General features: G+C 44.8%; 2 protein-coding genes across 2 annotated transcripts in view; both read right to left on the bottom strand.

The window, feature by feature from the left end:
- DNAH9 (dynein axonemal heavy chain 9) overlaps nt 1–24,845 on the bottom strand; it is a 1,435,662-nt gene that overhangs the window by 307,354 nt on the left and 1,103,463 nt on the right. The window contains exons 61-62 of the mRNA XM_086930591.1: nt 21,062–21,210; nt 1,104–1,231 (exon numbers count right to left, since the gene is read on the bottom strand). Coding sequence (XP_086786717.1) covers nt 1,104–1,231; nt 21,062–21,210 — 277 coding nt within the window. The remainder of the gene's footprint in view (nt 1–1,103; nt 1,232–21,061; nt 21,211–24,845) is intronic.
- Nucleotides 17,188–18,255, bottom strand: LOC147701959 (uncharacterized). Its single transcript, XM_086928392.1, has one exon. It carries the CDS (start codon nt 18,253–18,255, stop codon nt 17,188–17,190), a length of 1,068 nt encoding a protein of 355 aa, XP_086784518.1.

The following is a 24,845-nucleotide window of genomic DNA, read 5'->3' as shown; positions in this document are numbered from 1 at the left end:
TACCTTAACTAACAATTAATTATTGAACAAAATATAAACACAATTACCACTATGTGTTCCAAAAATCTCAAAATTCTCCCTCAGTTCCTTTACAACCGGTGCCCCCAAACTTTACAGCAAAAGCCCTTGGAATTTTAGGTGCCAACTAAAACACTCACCTACTCCCAATATTTGCAAAATGCTATGCCCATTTCTTTTTAGAGGCTGAGAGAACAAAGGCAACACAACCCTACTGCTAATGATTCATATTATGAGCAGGCTAAGAGTTCAGTATCTGACTAAGACACAGAAGTTAATGTTTGAAAAAGACAGTTCTGTGAACCAATCATAGTCTTTTTGTATGCTTTCAGCTTCAAACTTTCTCACAACTTTCTTTCCCACAAACACACTCCAGCAGGCATATAGTTTCAGAATCCCTAAAGAAAATATAGCCATATGACGACAAGGACCTAAACCCTTTCTTGTAGAAATATATGATTCTCGGTGCCTCAGGAGTGTTGAATGTTGTGATAAAGAGAGTAGCCTGAGAAGATAGGAGAAAATAAAGAATTTTGGCTTTTGAAAGATCTCTTATCCTTAAATAGTTCTTATCCTTAAATAGTATGCAAAGTGAAGTAAATGGTAAGTGCAGTGAGTGGTAAGTGAAGGTCAGGTGGCCAGCTGTACCAACTGGACTATTGCTGAACAGTTCATTGTCCTCATTTTGGACAATTTGATGTGTCATTCAGAGCATAAGTATGTGACACAGCTTTTAAATCAAACTGTATCATATTCTCCTAGCCCTTAAAAACCTATGCATGTAGGGCAAATAAAGTTAAAATAATTTAAGGTATAAGTACCATTTTCAACTGCCTGCAGCTGGCTGTCTCATATAATTAATAATCATTACTCATACGAGGGCCTGCTAGGTCAGTTAATATATGCTTTCCTCTATAAACATTGTTATTTGAAGCAATCAAGCGATTCAACAAAAACAAGTTCAGGATTAATATGCAATATGAGTAAAAATATTATTTTAGGTGCAAATAATCTTCTAGATATTAAATAGAACCTTGCCCTTCAGCTGCTTTACTATGCATTGTGAGTCAAGAGGATATTCTGACCTGCAAGATGACCCAGTGCCCCTCCTTGGCAGCCAAATCCAAGGCTTGCTCAGCTACAATTTCTTGACCTTGTCCAAGGGATACATTGTGGAGATTCATGTTGTCAAAAGTATATCCAAGTTTCTTTCCTGTGCAAAAATATATTTGATGTTAGAGAGAGTACATTAAACAAACACGTTTTCCTCGATTTTGGGCAAGCAGAGGATATCAGAATCCATCAATTTAGATGCACATTTTAAACTGTAAGGACTACAAATATGGAACTGCAATGTAGCATGCAAACTATAAATTATGAGTTTCTTTTATTTCTATAGTATTTGAATTTAAGGCAAAAAATTATAAAGTAGTTAATTTAGAAACTTAAAAAAATTAAATGTTGTGTAAGAAGTGATTCAATGAGAATGATAGAAAATAGGAAAAAGGCATTTTATGATACTTAGCAACACATGCAAATTCTGAGTTTCAGGGGGACTGAAATTACACCTATGAATATCCCAAGAAATTGACTTTGGGGCTTTTTCCTTCTGCAGTATACATAGTATTGTCCTTTGAGATTTAGCATAACTTTTCCTGAACTAGGAAATAAATCAAATACCAGTGCAAGCCTTTTCATCAAGGAATTATCTTGAAAAATACACAAGAATATTGATTTGCTCTAATGACAAAGATGTGACTAAATAAAGACAAGGCTTAAAGAGTTGATGTACAGCCATCTTTCCTCTCACAAGAGCTATCATGCCTCATCAGCTTCCATTTAAGTATATTTGATTGCATCTCCCAAACACCATTTTTAGCTAGACTTACATTCTAAGTCAAAGAAATATTTTTATTAAGTTTAAAGCTGTAATGGTTTCAAGGGGACTCAAATTACACCTATGAATAGCCCCAGAGATTGGCTTTGGGGCTTTTTCCTTCTGCAATATACATAGTATTATCCTTTGAGATTTAGCATAATTTTTCTTGAACTAGGAAATAAATCAAATACCAGTGCAAGCCTTTCCCTCAAGGACTTATCTTGAAAAATTAACAAGAATATTGATTTGCTTTAATTACAAAGATGTGACTAAATGAAGACAAGGCTTAAAGAGTTCATGTACAGCCATCTTTCATCTCGCAAGAGCTATCATGCCTCATCAGTTTCCATTTAAGTGTATTTTTTTGCATCTCTCGAACATCATTTTTAGCAAGACTTACAATCTAAGTCAAAGAAATATTTGTATTAAATGTAATGCTGTAATCGTTTGTACTCTTACCATGAAACATAGCGATAATTTAGTTTTATCAACATAGCAGAAAAGAATCCCACTCTGATTGAGCCATATAGACAAAGACGCAACAACACATTTCTTTACAATGTACATTACTAATGATTCTTTCCTTCGACATATAACTAAAACACCTTGACAGTGTCCTTCATCAATATAAAGATCTACTCAGTTTGTGAACTTCTATTTTATTAAAATATGAAATGTACAATCTTTTAAACTTTCCGTATATTTGTATAAATAACTGTAAGACCTGATGGCCTTAGAATGGTCTTCTCCCTAACTATTGGTCCACTTTTCTGACCTCTTTTTTGCAGGCTTTGGGACTCTCTGGTCTTTACCACTGTTAATCAGTACTAAGGTTCATGCACTCTCCACCTTAAACATTGTAATATTGCCTCATCCCCAATTGGCATATTTAATGTACTTGTAAGTCCCTAGTAAAGTGCACTATATGTGCCCATGGCCTGTCAATTAAATGCTACTAGTGGACCGGCAGTACGTATTGTGCCACCCACTTAAAATGCCCTCTAACCATCGCTCAAGCCGGCCATTGCAGAGTCTGAGTGTGCAGTTTACACTGGCAAGATCAACCTCGTGCCAAGCCCAAATCTTCCCTTTTTGTACATATAAGTCTCCTCTAAAGTAGACCCTGGACAGCCCACAGGGTAGGGTGAAATGTACAGTAAGAGAGGCCAGAATACAGAGACGTCTAGACAAAGTATTTTGGTTAGTCCATAAGCCAGAGCAAGGTCACGATTTCAGAGGCAAATCATTCTCAAAGTAGTCATAAATATTTATATTTGTCTTTTTTTGGGTTAGCAGATTGTGCTACACAGCCAAAGCATTTCACCCATGCGGGCTTCTTCAGGGCAAAAATTTGATTATCTTGGACCATCTTGGACCACATTTTTGCCTTGAAGAAGCCTGCATAGGCAAAACGCGTTGGCTGTGTTCAATCTGCTAACCCAAAAAAAAGACGAATAAAAGGATTTATGACTACTTTGAGAATGATTTGCCTCTGACATCGTGACCTTGCTCTGGCCTATGGACTAACCAAAATCTTGTCTAGATGTCTCTATATTCTGTGCCTCTCTTACTGTGTGTGCTTTTGTTGTATTAAGGACCACCAATGGTGGCTGGTCTTGAGGGGTGGGCAAGTCTTATGAGACCGGTTAGGAAACGTCAACCGAGTTTCCATTACATTGTATAGTACACAGGTATTAGTGCGGCACTGTATACCCTGCCATCCATCATAAACCAGAGTGTAGGGTGAAATATATTTAAAAAGGCAGGACAGGTACTTTTACATTTTACATGTCCAGGTAGGAACACTCTCTAAATCGTTTTTCACTACTTCAAGGCCTATCTCTACCCTAGGTTAGAATTGGGACTACCTTATTACATGTTTTAAGTGTAATCCCCAATTGTGAAGAGATAGACATTCCAAATTTGGTGTGTCTGGAATCACAATTTAAAACACAACTTAAAGTGAAGTCGGACTTTAAATTGCTGTTCTGAAAATGCCACTTTACGTAAGTTGTCATTTTCTTACTTTTATCATTTGGTGCCTGCTGCCTTCCTCTGATACATATCTGGCAAAGATGACAGCTGGGCTTTGTGTATTCCTCCTAGACAGCCACACACAATGGGAGCATAGGTTTGACTTGATGGACCATCCTGGCAGGATGGGAGGGAAGAGCTGGACCCAGCCTCACTTAACCCTGAATAGGCTGTGTCCTGTTCCCGCACAAAAGGCAGCATACCCCCTTGTAGTGAGTCTGGACCAAGGGCAGCAAGGGAGGACTTTTGTTCAGTTGAAAGACCTGTCTTTGAGGTCTCCCCCCACTTCAAAGTCACAAATAGGTATAAGTATTAGACCTCAGACACTATCACTTCAGTATACTTCTAGACCTGTTAAGACTCTGCCAGGAAAAAGGACTGCTGTGCCGCTGAAGGACTGCCACTCTGCTGGACTGATGCTTTGCAGGACTTTCACCTTGCTGTGCTGCTCTGCTGCCTGTAATTCTTATCCAGCTTGAGAAGGAGTGGACAAACATCAATTGAACCCAGAGTGGCTCCATGGGCTAGCTGGCTGACCTCATCTGAAGTATCAGGAATATAAAAGACTTACCTGCTTCTGCACTTGGACTTTGCTATCTGTGAGTCTTTCCTGCTAAGTGGTGTCACCCTAGTCCGGAACCGTTGGAAGTCAGTCCTAAGGTGCTTGATTCAGTAAACCCCATGCATCCTCTATTGAACCAGCACAGTTGTATGTATGAGAACTGGGGCATCACTCCAGTTGTGTGGTTCGCAATCAGCGCATTGCTCCTCTTGGGTGTCCAGAACCAGCGCATCACCCTCGCTGCGCGTTTTAGCCCGACGCATCACCTTTGGAACCACCACTGCAAAAGGTTAGTGCATCTCCATCAATGACATCCTCAACAAAAAATGTCCTCATCGCAGCTCATCAGAGCAGACGCATCACTGCTGCAACGGAGATCAGGACCCGTGCATCGCCCTCAATGCGTGGATGGCCACCGACGCATTGCATTGCATCGCTTCAGCTGCAGCCTGCATCTTCGATGTCGACACAGCCAGGATCAAGGCACTTTTGTTCAGCAGGCAACACTGCATCCCTGTATCCAGCCCACACTCCATCGCAGTCAGCTTGAACTTTTGACTTTGTCCCGGTTGAGTGCGACCAGTTATCCCAAGCAAGCGCTTATTGCTTCTAAGTTATTTTTCACAGTTAATTCCCTTAAAAAACCATATCGCAAGTTCTACTTATTGGATTTTTGTCATTTTGGTCTTGTTGTATTTATTAAATTATGTTCTATGTTTCTAACCAGGTGTAGAATCTTTTATGTGAGGAGTTTCCTCTGTTTTACTGTTTAAGGTGTTGCTCAAATATTTTACACATTACCTCTAAGTTAAGCCTCACTGCTCTGTGCTAAACTACCAGAGGGTGAGCACAGGTTAATTTAAGGATTTCCTGCTGCCTATGATCACATTGGGACTGGTTACTAATACTCCCTTGAGAATTATATTGGTGGTCTTTTGAGAGTGTCTTATTTTTTAAGTTTTTCTTATCCCTCTTTCTTCTGTTGGAAACCCTATCCACCACTGTGGGATTACCCCACAACCTTCACCCCCAGATATCTTTTGGACACTCTGGTGATAGCAAGGAAGTATGCCTCCTCAGCAACCCTTCTGTGGTCAGTCAGGTTACTGTTAACTAGGTGCTGGTGCAACTCCGTAAAACAGAGACCAAATACCATCAGTAGGAAGCTGGCTCTGTATATACAGAACCAAAGAAAGGTAGAGGGTGCACAGAGTTCAGTGGATCCCCAAAGGTAGGCAGAGTTAATAGTAAATAATACCATACTCTCTATTTGTGATAATGTGGGTGAACAGTAAGGCTTTATCAGAAGATAGTGTTAAGCATTTCTTGTACACACTCAGGCAAGAAATGATGTCAAACACTCAGAGACTGAACTCAGACTAATTTGTTTGTATAAAAATATTATTTAGTTGTATTTTATTTCTAGAATCAAACACGCCTGGTACAGGTAAGTGAAATAATACTTTGCAGGAATAATAGAGTTGAATGCAGTTGTAAGGAATTGGTTTGGATACAGGTAGGTCAATTATTTAGAAACAGTTGAAAATACTTTTCGGTTACTTTCCAATTACTGTATGATTACTTTTTAAATCACTTTTCAAATTACTTTTTCTACTCAGTGTCATATGCCTAGATATCACAGTGCGAAATTTCCTAAATAAAAGGTGCGCCAATCTGTTTTTGTAAATATACAGGGGCAGAATTACAAGAACTGGCACATCCCTGCATATTAAATTGAGACACAGAAAAAAAACCTTCGCCACAATGGATGCGCCGCATTTACAATGCAAAGCACCGTGGTGCAAGGATAGACAGATGTGTGACGCATCTTGTTGGCATAAAGGCTGGGCATTGCTGGAGAACTCCAGCAATGGTTAGGAATGCCTATTCCTAAAATGCTGCATCACTCCTTGTGCAGGCGCAAGGTTTTGACGCAGTGGCGTCGTAAAAGTGACAGAGCCACATAGTGTTGCATTGTTTACGAAGAAGCTGCGTCACAGAAGTGATGCAATGATGTTGTAAAGATGTCGCAAGGGGCTTGTAAATCTGCCCCACAGTTTCTTAAGTTTTCATACAATTTTCCAACTCCACATTTAGAACATTTTTCACAGAAAAGCAGTCAATGTAACCCTATAGGAGGGAATTAAGTTATCTGTTTACAGGTAAGTACTTGGTTTTGGGAGTTGAGTTTATGGGTTTAAAGCAAGATTTCCCCCAGGGTCAAGGATGCACTCCACGAGCACCCTTAGTGGCACTAGGATGGCCAGGTGCAGAGTGCTGAGGCCCACTGCTATCCAAAGGGAGATAGGGGGCCACCGGTCGGTGGCTGCTCATGAGCGGGCCACAAGGTTGATGGAGCAAAGCTCCTGGGCTTAAATTCAGGGCTCAAAAGGGTTCAAGTTAGCACACAAAGTGCACCTACAGCGGCACATTGGTTGCAGGGTGCAGAGTGATGATTTGGCGTCAGGTGCCCTTTTATTTTCAAAAGGAGCTGCTGGTTTTGGATTTTGACTGCAGGCTAGGTCCAGAAAGTCTTATGAGAGGAACCAACAGGTGGCCAGGTAATTTGAGGGCTTGGGGACGAAGGTGCACCTCAGGTGCTCTTCTCAAGGGTGCAGGGCGGCTGGATGCAGGGGTGTCTTTTGAGGTTAAGTTTCACCTTACGGGTCACTTGCGGTTGGGGGAGCTTTGTGTAGAGGCTGCAGGCGACGTAGTCCTAGCAGGGTCAACACATGGTGGACTCGGACTCTGGAGCACAGGGGGACCCCGCTGGGACCAGCGGGCCACTCAGACTTGAGACATTTGCGACGGGTGCAGTGGTGGTTCCAGGTGTCGGGTTTCTTTGCCCTCAGTAGGCTCAGAGTCTTTCTTTGGTGATTCTGTTGAACAGAGCAGCTTTTCACAGGAGATCCTGTGGTATTCTGGAGGTCACTGTCTGCAGGAGAAGGCAATTTTTGGTGCAGGATCTTTGGAAAATGCAGTCAAGCCCGTAGTGCTGGGGCCAAGTCAGTTCTTCTCTGCAGTCTCCTCTGGAGGTCATGGTCTTTTGTCCTTCTTCTTTAGAGGTTGAGGGAATCTGCCTTCCTGGTTCAGGGATGTCCCCTAAATACTGTATTTAGGGGGTGTTTTAGAGGTCTCGAGGTCAGAAGCAAATGGGATACTGATCTTAGTGTGACTACATCCTGGATGCGCTCCCCTCATGTGGGGCAGTGGGTGCAATCCCTAACCCTGATTGGAGAGTGGCTGCCATGTTCAAGATGGCGGGGACTGAAGAGTGTGCTTCACTTCGCCTCCCCACCTGACGGGTGGGGTTGGCAGCGGTGAGCACACCTTCTGGGCTGTTCTAATTTTTCCTGCCTGTACTCCCTCCAAAACAGGTTGAGACAGGAAGGGGGCCTGCTCCTAAAGCAGCAGAGGCTGGGGGTCGCATTACAAAGGCAGCCTGGCCTTCGAAGCTCCCCTGCCACAGATGGCTCTTCCTGACCTGGGGAAGGTGTGACCACCTCCGCCCAGGAAGGGCTTTGTTTCTGGGCCCAGGGAGCAAAGGCTCCAACCCCAGGGGTCCAGAAACATGTCTTGTGCTGTGTTTACCAGTCAGAGTACCCACCAGAGGCTGGTCGATTTTCAGAGGCCATCTCTAAGATGCCCTCTGAGTGCATGGTATAATAAATGCCCACTGGCATCAGTGTGGGTTTATTATGCTGAGATATTTGCTACCATACTTCGCAGAATTCAGTAAAGCCATTATGGTGCTGTGGAGTTCGTAATAACAAACTCCCAGACAATATACTCTTTACGGCTTTACTGCACTTACCATGGCTGAGAATGGACTTAGACACTGTAGGAGTGCAGTGCTCAGGCAACTGTACCCTCACCAGTGGTATAGTGCACCAAGCTAGAGGGGTGTCTCACCTATACCATAGGCAGTGGTTTGCAGACATGATGATGATGATGATGCTGAAGGATTTATAGAGCGCAACAAATACCCTGGGGTGTCTGACGCTGCCTTTAATATATACCAATCAGAATGGACAGAGGAGTAAAAATGATGCTGTAAACAATCAAGTTTTAAGGCCCTTTCTAAATTTTGGGAGGCTGGGCTCTTTTTGTAGCGTGGTGGGCAGAGAGTTCCATAGGCTAGCAGTTGTAGATGTGAAACTCTTACCACCCCACCTAACCCTGCTGACTGTAGGAACAATTAGGTTTCTTAGTTTGGCAGTTCTGAGGGTCTAGCCGGAGTGTATGTCTTTAGAAATTTCGCCAGCTGTGTTGGCCCCATGTTGTTAAGATATTTAAAGGCAATGCATAATGATTTCAATTGGATCCTCTTGGCCACCGGTAGCCAGTGAAGATGGACTAAGGCTGTTGCGACTGAATTAAGTTTAGAGATGCCCGACAATACCGTGCCAACTCTTCACTTTTCTCTGTATCAAAGCATGCAGCTTACAAAGGCAATGTGTGTGTGTGTTAAGGTACATGACCCCTAACGGAAGCATAATATGTGCTGCAGCCTTAGGGCCTTCCTTGGTCAGTGTGCCCTTGGTGCCCGTGGTACTTTTTACAAGGGACTTACATGTAGCTAGAGAAGAGCCAATTGGGGGTACAAATGTACAGTTTTGGGAAAGAACACAGGCCCTGTGAACCTGATTGGCAGGGACCCAGGGCACATGAAGTCAAAGTGCATCAGAAATCTCGCAACAAGTTGGGGGGGTTACTGCAACAATAACCCACTTTCTACACCAGCTACACCTAGTCATATGACCCAGGATACAAACCGTAGGCACTAAATGGTTGGGACAAGTAAATGTCAATGTTATATTGATGGCTTTTTCAGAATTGTGACTTCTAATACAACTTCACCATTAAATAGGTTTTTAAATGACAATTCTTTGACACCAAACTTGATATTCCCATCTGCTCCCAATGGAAAGTAATCATTTATTAAATGTAATAAGGTAACCCAATGTTACCCTATGGGAGAGGTATACCTTGCAGTAATGAAATTGGATTTAGGTGTTTTTTCCTATCAGGATATGTATAAGTTAAAAGGACGTGTTCAACTTTTTAAATACACTGCGCCTTGTCCTATTGGCTGTTTGTAGCTAGGGCTGATTTTCTGAGTATTCAAAAAGAAAGTTTATACCTGGAAAAAGGTTTATTTTGCCAGGTAAAAATTGCATTTTTGGTTAGCACACATATGCTGCAATGGCAGGCCTGAAACCTGTTTAAAGGGCTACTGAAGTGGGTGGCTCAAAAAGTTTGGCATGCCCAATAGTAGTAATTATTTAAAGGCCCTGGGTACATGCAATACCACTTTACTAGGGACTTACAAATAAATTAAATGTTCGAACTGGGAGTAAGCCAATTTTACCATGTTTACAGGAGAGAGAGCACAGAAACGTTAGCACTGGTTACCAGTGGTAAAGTCCTAAGGCCAACAAAAACAAGACCAACAAAAATGGAGGAGCAAGGCAAAAGGTTTGGGGGAAGACCACCCTGATGCCATCAGATCTAACAGCAAGGCAGTACACTGTGTCAAATATTAGTACATCTGTATGCTGGACTTTGATAGATGTACTTACAGGCTTCAAGACTGATTATGCCAAAATTTTGGAGAACTATGTAGTCAGCTCTAATTTTTGCAGAGTGCCAGAGATGAATTTCAGGTGGAACTCAAAAAAGTAAATATATTTAAATTATTTTAACTTTTCATGATTTAACTAATAAGCAAGGAGTCATTTTGGAAGCTTTTATAATTGCATATCGGAAATAATTTTTCAGTGATTACCTAATTCCAAAGGGGTGAAAGTGAAAATGTCGCTCTCTGAATCCATTGCATTTTGGCCACCTCAAGTGGATGGGATTTGTTACTTCTGGCACTATGTAATAGTGGCATCAATAGATATATATAATGTTACAACTGTGCACTCCGTTGAAGTAAGACTATACTTTTCACAATATGTTTCACAGTGTCTGAATTGGCACTGAGAGAATCAACATGAGATCTCCGTCCTCGCCTCCTGCATTATCAGAATCTGTTCCGTATAACTGAGGCCTTTGCATAGATGTACATATACAATGTTACAACTGTCCACTCCGTTGAAGTAAGACTATACTTTTCACAATATGTTTCACAGTGTCTGAATTGGCACTGAGAGAATCAACATGAGATCTCCGTCTTCGCCTCCTGCATTATCAGAATCTGTTCCGTATAACTGAGGTCTTTGCATAGATGTACATTTTTCAACCTCTGGAGTTCCCTGTAATGAAGGGGACCCGGAAAAATAGCTTGAATGGACGAGGCTAGCAGACCCACCAGTCTGGCCAAGGTCCTCAATGATATAGTCTGAGCAGACAAAGCCTTCAACTCCTTCTTGATGGCAATGCGTTTCTTGAGAGGCAACAAAAGTTGAGCCGAGACTGAGTCCACTTCGAACCCCAGGAACTCCATCGACTGAGATGGTGTCATGACAGATTTGTCCACATTGATGACGAACCCCAACTCCTGAAGTAGTTGCGTCATCAGGGCTATATGACGAAGAACTGTAGTGATACTCTGGGCCATTATCAGGATATCGTCTAAGTAGATGGTAAGCCTGACACCCCTCTCTCTCAGAAATTGCACTACTGGCCTGTGGAGCTTGATGAAACACCATGGGGCAGACGAGAGTCTGAATGGCAGAGCAGCGTACTCGTACCAAACGCCTCCCCACTGAAATTGCAGAAACCGCCTGTGGGGTGGAAATATAGGAACTGCCAAATAGGCGTCTTTTAGATCGAGACACATTAACCAATCCCCTTCTGGGAGTAAATCTCAGAGTAAGTGCATGCCCTCCATGGAGGGCATACACTTACTCTGAGATTTACTCCCAGAAGGGGATTGGTTGACCCAAGAATTGAACTCTTTTAGATTCAACACCAGACGATAACCCTGATCTTTTTTGGGGACGAGAAACATTGTGCTGGAAAAGTCATGAGCATGTGGAGTAGTCCGCCCAATAGCCCCTTTCTGCATCAGAGATGCAACTTCGTCGACTATGAAAGACCTCTCTACATGGGTAAAATGAAGTGGGTGAGGTACTTGAGCCTGTTTGAGAGTGCTGTAAAACTATCTAAAAAACTTGAATTGTCTGTAATAGCCGCTCGCAGCCGTTTCCTGGTGTGTGCTTCCAGTCACAAGGATTAAAGGACATGCCAGAAGTTCCCTGGTTAACCAGAGTGGGGATTGACTTACTGAATTTCACCTCGGAGGGGGCGGGACTGTGAGTCCCAGTGGTCAGTGCATGCAGTCCATCAGGCGCACCTGTGACTCTTCCCGCCCCCTTCTTCCCCCACATAAAGGTACGCCCACTTTCGCACACGCGGAACGCGCACGGGCGTGCGCCGGGCGAAGCCCGGGCAAAGGGCGGGCCCGTTTAAGCCCGTTCAAGCACGGGCAAGACCGGACCGGGCCCCCCCTCTAGGTCCTTGCATAGTGTATCACTAAAATAACGAGGCAATGTCATGAAGGGAGATGAGAAGCAAAGCCACGGCATCTACGTCCATGGTTGCTGGTACTTTGGACAGTTTTCTTATCAGAGCCAACACTGTGGTGAATAACGAACTAACCATGTTAGAAAGAAGGCTCTCGGATGGCATTGAAAGCGCCAGAAGATCCTCCTTGGGGCTAATTGCGTCTGCTAGAACACCTGAGGAGGTGGATGATTCCCACATAGCTCTTTTAGACAGTATAGATCAAACAATCGAATCTGTCTTGCAAGAGCTTAAGTGTATCTGCTTCTATCCCCGAGGCAGTACCTATTTTGGATAAGGGGAGTGACTCAAATGTATCTTGCTCTCGGGGGTTGCGGGAGGGAGCTGTCTCGAAAAGGAAACGAGGGAGGCAGTTTAATGGAGGAAAAAGGGCTAAACTAGATCTTCCCCAAAATAATAAAAGCATGGACTGTCCTACAACTTTAAGTCCCAATGCTAACCCTAATCCAAATGACCCCACGCAAACTTGGTTGGTAGTACATCCTCCCTCTTTTGTCTTTGGTGAGGGTTCGGGTGCTGGAGGGGAACAGTCAATGCATGCCCTCACTAAAGCTTTAAAGAAACTTCTAGATCCCCTGATGGTCAGACTCGATTGTATTGAGGCTAGGCTAAAAGAAATAGAAACAGTTACTGAGGGTATTGAGGGTCATTTGAGGAGTATAGGCAGTACTCAAAGCCTGCCCTCAATGAATATGAATATGGGTGGTCCCCTTCCGTTAAACTCTGCTGGTGTGGCAACTTCCGTGATAGCAACCGTCCCTACCCCAGCAGGCGTATCTTTATTCCTTCCCAACCCCCAAATTCTTACCCAGGCACCGCCAGCACCTTCCCTCAGCCAATCACCCTCCTTAGCAAGGAAATCTAACCTGGCAGCTAAAACAAATCCAACTAGGCTAGCGAAGTCTGGTGATCGCACTACCCAGGACCCAGGTAGCTTAAGTTGGAAACATGTAGTAAATCTTCCCCCAGAGGCAGCATCTCATGTGGTAATACTAAGTGGGGTCCCCAAGCTTACTAACTCTGCACTAGAAACCTTTGATTCCCTAAAAAACAAAGTGATTAATTGGCTGAACATCCATTGGCCCCTGGCCCCTAATGTGAGAGGTAACCTGCTGATGGTCAGAAGGGTTGCCTGGGTGGGAAAGACAGCGAAGAAAATCAAGGGCGACTGTATCCTGGTGAACTTCGGAGACCCACAGATTGTTTCTTATATTTACAACTGGCGGGGTAGCTCGGGAAACACAACTATTCAGCCCCTCCCACTATCCTTTTTCTACCCCCCACGAAACATTTGATTCCATTCAGGGATTGACGAAGGGTGGACATTGGTGGGACCAAGTTTTCAAGGCAGAAGGCACGGGCACACCCGTTATGATGCACCCACATTAGATGATTATGCATGTACCAATAGGTATAGCTCCCTTGAGCAGGTTGATTGACTTCACCGGGAGGATAACACGGGGGAAGAGAAGGGGGGGCTCCCCACTCAGTGCAGCTGGGTTCAGTGACAGACATCCCTGAGAGCGGCCAACCATCTAGAGGGCAAGTACCCCCTGGCCCAGTGAGCAACAGTTATGAGGAATGCCCTATACAACCACCTGAAACCCCGCATGATCCATCTCTGTTAGAAATCCTTTCCTGGAATGTAGCGGGCTTGGGTAACAAGCTGCCCTGCCCCGAGTGGGGCTCATTCGTAGATCTGAACGATATTTGTCTCTTCCAGGAAACATGGGCGAGGGAAGAGCAACTTCGTGTGGGATTTGCCTCATTTTCAGTCCCTGCCAGATGGGGGGGAAGGGGTCGACCGTCAGGGGGTTAACAATTTGGGTTGCTAGCCACTTGGGTTGCAGTGCTAGAACACTGGATACAGGAACCGAGTATGTCCAGTGTCCGATCCTGGAGTGGCAGACTGGCCCCAGACTTGCTGTGGTCAATGTCTATTCTAGACCCTTGTGTCCCTCTTCCGAATCAATAACCATTGAAGACCTATCCACTGTCTTGACTAGGATCCCGGAGGGTGCTACGCTCATGGTGGGAGGTGATCTCAATTCTCACTTCGAGCCACTTGAGGGGTTGTTGGACGCCGTAAATCAGGAGGAAGACAATCCATGGAAAATTCCACACCTAGCAGGCCCCGCGGCAAGGTCATGGGCCCCTCTGGCCGTCCAAATTACATCCCTGACGTTGGCTCACTCTATCAGGGCATGTAACGGCAGTGTAAAATCTGATAACCCCCTTATGCCTACCTTTAACAAGATAGGGAGGGAGGCACAACTTGACTACATTTTCGTCGAGTGTAGGGCTTGGAATAGAGTATTAGACTTTAGGGTCGTAGCTAGGGGAGAGAGCGATCATAACCCCTTGATTTTGGATTTCTCCGTACCAGGCGTGTGTAAAGGTAGCGCATTAGCGCAGTCTGGTACACCTAGCAGGGCTACCCTGGCAAGTAACAGACGAAGGGTAAGATGGGCTAAGCTGGTCGATAATCCTGAGGGAATATATGAACTGTATGGCAGGGTCATACCAGTACTGGCTGAGGTAGCTGCTCTTATTGAGCAGCAACCTGCAATTGGTTTTCAAGAAAGACTGGGAGAATTTAATGAGTCACTAATTAATAGTCTTGCAGATATTCTACATCCCCCAGGTCCCAGTTGGAAAGGGGTAGGTATGAAGCCATCCTGGTATAACAGAGCATGCAGATTGGCGAAAGCAAAACTCCTTGGTGCTTTGAAGGAGAACAACAACAGGGATCTTATTCAATACAGGAGTCAAGCACACCGCCAGCTAATCCACCACGCAAAGCTGAGTGGGGGAACGGAAACTGGGATGAGTTAACATCAGCCCTAGCGGGTAGGGATGCACGGAAGTTTTGGCAAATTGTGTCTACAGGCTGGGTAGAACCAGAGATGGCAGTGATGCCGAATATTGCAGCAGAGGTATGGGAAGAACACTTTAGTTCTCTGTATAAGGGGGACAATTTTGGCACTGAGGGCCCGATAGGCGATTTGCTGATCAGCCATGTCGATGGCTCGTCCAAGATTATATTTACTCTGGATGCTATATCTAAGCTCCCTGCTGGCAAAGCACCAGGGCTGGATAAGGTACCGGGAGATCTTTATAAACATGAACCCGGGGTTTGGGCTCCCTACCTCCAAATAATTTTTAATGCAATCCTCAGAGGTATGGTGATCCCAAGTACTTGGCTGGGAGCAGAGGTAGTCCCTATTTTTAAGAAGGGGTCGCCTCTGCTCCCAGCCAACTACAGGCCAATCAGCCTAATAGATGTAGCTCAGAAACTCTTCGCTAGGCTGATCCTGGACCGCCTCCTGGATTGGATGGAGGACTCTGAAATCTTAAGCCAGTACCAGGCGGGTTTTAGAACGAGCAAGGTTGAGGGCGGTTCTCTATACACTGTCTTCGTAGACCTGCGTGCGGCCTTCGATTTGGTTCCACGCAGGAAACTCTGGAGCGTCTTACAGAACTTAGGCCTGCCAGTGCCTCTTCTGGACATTATAATACGGCTCCACACTCATAATTTCGCTAGGGTCAGGTGTGGGAGAGAAGGCAATTTGTCATCCAGCTTCTCCGTTGGCAGGGGAGTTAGGCAGGGTTGCGTTTTGGCGCCAACCCTGTTCTGCCTCTATGTGAACGGAGTCATCCCCCATCTGAATGCAGTCCCCAACAGAGATGCCCCAAGGCTCGCTGGTACAGGGATCTCTGCGATTATGTTCGCAGATGATACCCTGTTGCTTGCTAAGACACCAATGGGTACTCAGCGAGTCTTGGATGGCTTTGTGTCTTTTTGCCAGGACCGGGGGCTGGAAATAAACACGTCCAAAACGAAATTTATGATTTTTAATCCGCCGAAGACATCCCGCACAAACGCTGCTATAGATGGTGTCCCCCTGGAAAGAGTGCAGACGTTTGAATATCGGGGTCTGACTCTCAATGAAAACATGACCTGGGCCCAACATCAGACCAAATCCCAGTTAAAGCTATCTCAAAAGGCGGGAGGGATTCTCAAACTATGGAACAAAGCCACGACTAAACCTATCGGGCCTCCACTTGAAATATACAAAATGCAGGCTCGCGGGGAAATAATTTACGGGGGGGAATTGTGGGGCCACAGTTGTGCCTCTGCAATTACAACCACGGAAAATAAGTTTCTTAGGCAGTTGACATCTTTGCCGGCTAGTACACCCCTCCTAACGCTCAGGCTTGATCTGGGATTGAGAGCGCTAAAAGAGGAACTGGGCCTTAAGCCCTTAACTTTTTGGAGGCGCCTGTGGGTAACCCCCGAACTTGCTAGTTACAGGGAAGAACTCTCGGAATTGTTAAAACTCCCAAAAGTGTGGAAACTTCCCTGGCTAAAATATATAAGGCAGGAATTTGAGAGACTAGGTTGCCCTTCACTGTGGATTAACCCGGAAGAGGCTTGCAGAAACATAACACGTAAAGACTTAGGCAATATGTATTCTGACTATAATCTGTCTCCTCGCCTATCGAATGCCCATCTGGGTCATTGTCCAGCACATTTATAGTAACGAAAGATTAGTACAAAATGGAGACTGTGCTGGATGATATCAGTCCTACTGGCCTTAGGAAGCTGATCCTCCAATGGAGACACGACTCCCTTCCAATCAGAGCCCTTACCTGCAGATGGTGCCCATCTTCTCCTAAAAACTGCCCAGCATGTACTGAGGAACTGGAGAATGATATTCATGTAATGTTCTTCTGTCCTTCCTATCGGAAGCCTAGGAGGAAGTGGATTATTCCTATATGCAGAAACTTGGGGATTAGGCAATGCTTCCACTCCTATCGAATACTAAAAACTGACCTATCCCCATTAATTGTCTTTGCTGTAAGTAAATTCTTATTTGCTATGTGGAACATCAGAAGAAATTATGTGGTAAAATAAGCCCCAGTGTATCGCTGGTTAGTCCAAGGCCCACTAAGGTATAATGAGGAGTGGGACCCTCAGTTGATCTTCTGTATATTTGTAGAAAATGTTTTTATGAACATTCATTTTATGGGAATGTGACTGTTTTTTATTAGAGAATTTTTAATGATTCCTGCTGTTATTGTATTGTGATCTCTTTTATGACATTTTATGTCGAAATAAAGATGGAAAAGAAAGAAAGTAATATCCAAGGGTTGCTTGTCAGAGTTCTCCACCTGTGGGCAAACCCAGCAATCCGACCCCCCCACTTTGACCACTCCCCCTTAAAGTACATTTACCTGAATAGGAGGAGTCTCTGTCATTGTTGTGACCTCTGTATCCTCCTTTCTGGCCTCTGCCTCTACCACAACGATTTCTGGTGGGATAAAAGTTGGAGCGATGGGAGCCCCCACGACCGCATTGCTCGGAGCCTCTTGAGGTCTGATTGAAACCACGGCCGGACGCTCGACCCCTGTAGCGACCGGCCCTGGTAAAAAGGCCAGCGTTGAAGACTTTCTTGATGTCACTCTGGACCTTGTCAAGAGATGAAAAGGTGGAGATGTATTTCCCTAATTCCTTTACGAACTTATCTCCAAAGAGCAAGCCATTCGCCATGATACCCGCCTCCCGAGGGGCCATATCTGCCAGCTGTGGGTTGATTTGCATGAGAAAAGAATGCCGCCGTTCCGTAGACATGGCACAATTGGCATTACCCAGAAAGCAGAGAGCCCTCTGCACCCATTCCAAGACCTCAGTTGTATCCAGTGGTGTGTTGGACTCTTTGGCCTGCACCGCTGCATTCAATATTTTCGTGAGGAGTCCACACACGTCGACGAGTTTGTCCTGACAGCCCCTCCATGCCCTGTCCAATCCTTTCTTGGGGTCTTTAGAGAATTTTTTGAGGAATGTGGCCATGTTGGGGTCCAGCTCTGGGGTTTCTGTCACCTGGCCTAATAGGGCTGGCCTGGGGCATTCCGATCTCACAACAGCACGCACCTCGTGCTCAAAGCCCAGCCGTTTATTGCCTTGGACGTAGTGTGCCACCTCTACACATGGTAACCACTGGGTGGATCTGGGATGTACTATGTTATTGGGGTTGAAAAGCAAATTTTTGCTGGGAGGAAGGGAATTTTCGGGCTGCGACTTGCGCTTTTTCCATCGGTGCCTTCTTAGACGCCTCCGACTGATCGGAATCAGAAATGTCAAGGAGTGAGGAGGAGGTGTCATCGTCATTCCTCTGGTACTGCAAGGATGCGCTAGATGACGGATGAGAACTCCCATAGCCCCCATGGTCATTAAGGACATTCACTGCCATCTTGGCAAGCTCTTCAGAGGATTGATGATGTCATGGTCCGCCATGGGAAGACTTAAACTTAAACTTGCAATAATTTTGTAAAGGTTGCATAAAAGGTTTTAATGCTTTAATCAATGCCTTATTCACTGAACCCTGGACGTGGGAATCAAGGGCTTCCACAAGTTGTTCCTCCAGGTGATGCTTATATGGCACCTCATCATACTTCACATCATCTGCATACTCTGCCCTCCTCGGCGTAGTACGCCATCTGTGCAATCTAGGAGGTTGGAGGAACGAGGAACTTCGGGGGGAAGCCCAGTTGTGACACTGACAGGCTTAACACCACAAACAGATCAACTTACAGCCTAAACTTGCCTCAGTGTATAAAAAGTAATTGTGGAGGGAGCCACCCCTATTTCCCCTAAGGCAGAGCCTTGTACCGCTTTTGCGCCCCGTTAGGCGTTCAGAGGTACTGAGGGTAGAGGCAGGAGTGGTCCGTGAGGCGCGAAAAGCCGATCGGCAATTTAAAAAACGATACGGGAGTTCGCGCATGCGCGGACCACATGACTACCAAATGCGGACTGCCCCCTCAATCGCGAAGTGCCCGTCTGTCCCGCTCTTGCTCCACGGGAAAGTGCTGCCTGCAAGTGCCGAGGAAAATCAATGAAAGCAGGACGCGACCCGCGTTAAGCCCCTCAAAGCACCGAAGCCTCCCAATTAAAGGAAAACAATTACAGAACAAACGATTGAATTAAACATTCGTGGGCTGCGCGCCCTTAACAATCACAGCGCCGGAACACTAGATATAAACAAGAGTCGCGTGTAGCTAAAACTCGCATTAATATACAATCAATATAGAGAAAGTAAAAACACTTAACTTGCTGCTGCAGCAGCAAAGAAAGAGGGGGCAGGACTCTGGGACTAATTTATCATTAAGCAATATAATATTGCAAATTATGGATGATTCAGCAAAATATTGAATTATAACAAGTTTACTTGGATTGCATCAGCCAATAAAGTAATTGGTGTTACAAAAACTGATTACATGATTGAACTTTTAAATTATTAAAGAATACATGAATAAAATTTGATAAGAAAACACTTTTTCAAACTAAGGGGGTCATTAGGATGGCGGATGGACCTGTGTCCGTCGCAACCCCCGAGGTGGAGGGACCATCCGCAGGGGCAGCGGCGGTCCCTCCATACCAATTAGGATGTGACCGCCCGTATCTTTAACCTTGCGGTGGGTGCTGCTTGAAGGTAGAGGTTAACTTTTATCAGAAATAACACTTGATAAAAAGGCAAGTATCCAATAAAATGCTATTTTCTCCTCTGTCACAACTGTAAAAGGCAAAGAGAACTTGTAATCTCTGATATTTGCGTAATGTTCTAATGAATGCAATGGCTACTAGAAATGTGCTAGAAATGTGCTTTTAATGTCAAAAGTAAAAACATTACAGCTGCATTATCAATTCAACCAGTAGACTTGCCAATGGAACTAATACCGACTTCAAATCATGATGAATTGGAGTTTACAGAATCAAAGGCAATATACTGACTAAACCTTTCAGAAACTGCGCAATTAGTTGTCTTAAAATAGGAACCCTTCCACGTCTATCTCTTAAAATAGAAATTGCTACCAGAAATCTGTAGTATCCTCAGGTTTGTACATATGTTCCTTTACTCCTCTCCATCTAGCTGCTCAGCCAGTGTGAGTGTTCCGGGTAGAATGTTAGGGCAATTGACATGAATGGAATGCTTGGGTGCCTGGTGTGAGTGTTGTCAGTTGGGAGATGGGCTGAGCAGCTAGGAGGCTGCTCCTGGTGGGGCTGCTTGTTCCAGACCTCTACTTCCTGTTATCTTACTTATTGACTTAATAAACCATCCACTTAATTCAACTATGTCTGCCCCAGCTACATTATTACTTGAATATGTGGGCCAGCATACTACAAAATCCTTCTTTGGTCCAATAATGTTCTTATTCTAGAACTATTAATTTTTAACACTCTTTACTACATAACCCAATGACTAAATCATGAACAATGTCTAGTGAGCAAATGTGTAACACTTGGTTACCTAGATTTAACTATTAATCAATGATGTAGGTCAATAGACCAGGGCCATCAAACCTTAAATGTTGAAATCTACAAAATGTCATGGTTATGGATGAAATGACAGCTGTAAAACCTTGGTAACTTTTTTAAATTACATACTTGGAGATATTGCAGGCTACTTCTCATCCCCAACCACAGAAGTGAATATAAAGTGTAAAAGGAAACATTCACATTTACATAGAGAGATGGCAGAGGCTAAAAATGTAATTGGAAGGTCACATACATGTAACAAAATAGTATGTGGTCCTTTGTTCAACATATTTGTCTTGAATATATTATCATGACAATGAAACCTTTGGTTAACAACAAATATTTCACATTTATTTAGATATGAAAGAGTGTACAAAACAAACATTTCTTTATGAGGAAAAGAGTCATGTTGTACCTCTTTCCAATGATTTATTAGAACAGGTATGATTTATATTTTCACTACCTATTAATCTTAACAACAATGACATTAACAGCTGGTAATTGCTATCTAATAGTATCAAGTGATGTCTTCAATTGTGAGAATTGTGGTGTCGTATATAATGGTACCAACGATGCTAGTGTGAGGTCAGAACTGAAGCCAATAATTAAGTTAGGTGCTAAGAATGCCAGGTCTTTGAAACATCATAGCCAAAGATACCTAAAACACGGTTTGATCAATATTTCCTTTCGATGTCAAATAACATCTAATATACTATACCTTGTTTCTCGACATCCTTCAGAGGATCAACGCCTGGAGATAAGATAAAGAACATTGGTGTGGCAGGTCCTGATTCTTCAAAAGAGGTAGAAAAATCCAATGATCTTCCAACCACATACTTGCTTCCTAACTTTTCTTCCACAAAATCACTGTTGGAAAATAAAATAGCAATTTTATTTCATCACACACAATACCCAAAAAATATAATATATCCCCAATTTCTGTAAATGTACAGTAGAATCAACATTAGGCACTTGCCCACTTTTCCATAATTTATCATGTACCAAGCTCTTACCTGTGGGAGAGTCTTGACTCACAGATCAGTTACTGAATGGCAATATTAAGAGGTGTCAACTTGAGTCTGTTTGGATCATTCATAAATAACTCAATTGTATCAAACAGAATGCAGCTCTAGAATAAAAAGTTACTTACCTAAGGGAATGATATTTCTGGTAGATGCTCTATCTACCTGTAGATTCCTCAGCTCTTGAATAAACCCCCAGGTGCCACAGTGGTCTGTAAATATTTTCTCTATAGCTCTTTCCTGAGGCAGGGGGTGCAGTCTTTGTACATCACCGAAGTACGAAGGAATGACCATGTAGTCAGTCAGCAGATGTCACATAAAGGAAATCACCCTCCACAAGACAATACAGATATGGAGAATTTGTCTCTCATAGAATGAGCTGTTATGCCCTCTGGTGAATATTTTACGGGCAATTACAGATTTTGGTAGGTCTGCTGCTTACATACCCCACACAAAGCTGGTAATCCTCAGGAAACCCTTAGTGCAATCAATGGTAAAAACTCACTGGTCTTTTAGGCTCCAGTCAATGCAACCTCTTTTCCTACTTGGTAGGGTGAGGTGGGAGTAGAAAGATGGCAGTGCAATTGATTGGCCATATGGCAGGGGGCATTGCAATAATATTTCAACAATATGTTGCCTGTTTTATGTCACCCTCCACTTCTCTTAACAAGGTGGAGGGAATAATCTCTACTTTAGCTCTTTTTTTTCATTTCAGTTTTTCAGGTGCCCTTAGATATACAGCACTGGGCTATGTTTCCATTTTTCTATTGGAACTGATGAAATTTGTATCACCTCATTACATAAGAGCAGCCAATTTTACAATTTTAGTAGATGTTAACTATCATATAGATTAATTTTCCGATTGCATGGCACAGTGTTAGAAATTGGGTTACTGGTTGACTGCAGTGTGTGCCCTGGTCAAGCAGCAAGCACAATCCTAGTCAGGACAAGGCACAAGCAAAACCCTAATTAAGCTGTGCTCACACGTTGGTAGCTTGACACAGAGAAGTCAGGCTTAACTTAGAGGCAAGGTGTAAAGTATCTGTGCTAGATTTCAAATAGTAAAACAGTTAGAACACTACACAAAAAGATCCCATACCAGGTCAGACAAATAGAGCAACATTTAATAAATAATAGAAGACTAAAGCAATAAACATCCAAACAGCAGAACCAGAGTTATGAATGTTTAAAGCCTAAACTGTAAAATTTCACCAAAAAGCATATAGCACCAACAGCGATTATCTGGTAGTGCTGGACAGGTCAAAGTCAAAAGTTCAGTCCGAACGCAATGAAGCCCAGGTCGGATACAGTCCCAGATTAGACCCAATGAAATTTACCTTCTCGAGTTTTGTGCCAAGTGTCCCGTTTGCATTGGAGTAGATCACCGGGAGCAAGGAGAGCGTCATGTGAGATAGTCAACATGGCACAAAGAGCAGGCAGAGCATCACAAACGGGCGGATTGCTGGTGGTCCTCCTTGGGTTGTCGATGCTGCTGTGCAAAGAGATGGGCTGGCAGTGCCTCGCTCTGATTTTCGATGCAAGCAGCTCAGTTCTTGTGCAAAAGTGCTTGTTCACAGTGGCAAAGAACCCAAAACCTTCATTTCAAGAGCTTGTGAGCCTTACCAAGGGTTCAGGATCTGAGAGGCACCACTTGGGAATCAGGAACCTGCTGAAAACAGGTCCAGGAGCAGTTGGGGAGATTGTTATGTCCCTGCAGCTCAGATCAGGAGGCCAGCTGTCAAGCCCTTGGTTCCTGAATTCAAGGTGAGTTGCAAGACCAGTTCTTCTTCCCCAGACAGGGAGGCAGCAGGGCGGCAGTTCCTTTAGAGCAGCAGTCCATCAGAATGGCAGTCCTTGTAGCAACACAGCAGTCCTTTGTCCTGGCAGAGTATCCACAGGTCCAGAAGTGTACTGAAGTGGTGGTGTCTGATGTCCTTGTTTTATACACAGCTGTACCTTTGAAGTGGGAAGAAGATTCTAGAGGCATGCCTTGGAAGTGCAAAAAGGCCCTGCCTTCTCTGCCCTGGCCCCAGGCTAATTACAGGGATATGCAGTTCTTTGTGTGAAGAAAGGACACAGCCTAGTCATGTGTAAGTGAAGCTGGGCCCAGCTCCTCCCTCCTATTCTGCCAGTGATGGCACATCCGGTCATAGCTAAACTTTACTTGTGTATGGCTGTCTACGAGAAATACACAACCCCAACTTCCAACTACACCCAGTGATATGGAAAGGGGCGACCACTCGGTCCCCCGAACGTATGGTGGAGTACCCCGATCCCCCCGGGAAGCCATTTTGGGCGGGAGGCGCGTCTCGGCTGGTATGCCCGAAGTGGCGTAGCCGGGGCGCGCTGTTTCCCGCCCAAGAGTGGGTTGTCCTAGACACTGAAGCCGCCAGCCACGCCCCTGGAGGCGGGAGGAGGCGGGTCTACGCCCGCCCAGAGAAGAATAAAAGGAGCAACAATCCAAGGAAGCATCCTCTTGTTCCTGTGCTCTGAAGCTGCACCTCCTCGCTGCACGTGAGCTCGAGACGGAACGAAGAGCCAACTTTGAAATTTGTAATTTCTCTCTTTTCTCTTCTAGCACTGCAAATCGCGTCAGGACCTTTTCACCTACGTGGGGAAAATGCCCGGCAAAAGAGTCGCAAAAAAGGTCAGCACCGACCAGATGCTCCGGATGTTGGTGAAAGACATGGCAGAGATGAAGAGAAAAATGGCGGCCAGGGACGGTGCGGGGAGGCCGAAAAGATCCGACCCGGCGGAGGCCCCGGCTGGAAGAAGGAAGAGGGCCAGGAATGGGTCAAATGGGGACGAGGTCCCAGTTCCGGAGGCTCCCCCGGCGAGCCCTCCTAGACCAGCGGAGATTCCCGCGCCGGCTCCTGCCGAGGGCCAGCGAATCCCCGTTGTGGTTACCCCAGTGAACGATGGGGACATGCCCCCGGAGTTGGCCGCCCAGCTAGCGGCATGGTTGGGTAATAGCAGCGGGGGTCCTGTGGCTCCGGGGGACACGGCCGAGGAGGCCAAGCAATTAATGAGGCACTTGCGGCAGTCTCGGGAGGCCGCGAAACCACCTTGTCCGTTTGTTTCTCCGCAGGCTCCAGTAGAGCAACCCGCAGCTGGCACGAGTTCGGCAGCAACGGCGGTTACAGCTTCTGGCGCAGGTAAGCAGCTGATGCCGATTGCGGGGAAGGGGTCTGTACCCTCGAGAAGGGAAAAATTGGCTCAGCATATCCCGATGGAAATCAAGGAACGGATATGGGCTGAGAAATATGTAAACATGTTTTCCTTGCTAACTGATCATTACGAGATTGAGCATCTGAAAGTACAGAAAGAACTTATGCACCCGAGTGTTTGGCGCGCAAAAATGGCCGCCTTTAGAGTCGATGAGACGATAGGAAAGTGGGGTAGGGCATTTGGCATATTCATGTCAATTATGGGGGAACGGAGACCTGACCTATTGACCGAGTTACCTGTGTACCAGTCACG

This window comes from Lissotriton vulgaris, chromosome 7 (genome assembly GCF_964263255.1).
Source record: "Lissotriton vulgaris chromosome 7, aLisVul1.2, whole genome shotgun sequence".
NCBI classification, from domain to species: Eukaryota; Metazoa; Chordata; class Amphibia; order Caudata; family Salamandridae; genus Lissotriton; species Lissotriton vulgaris.
This window is presented reverse-complemented; position numbering and strand designations above follow the sequence as displayed.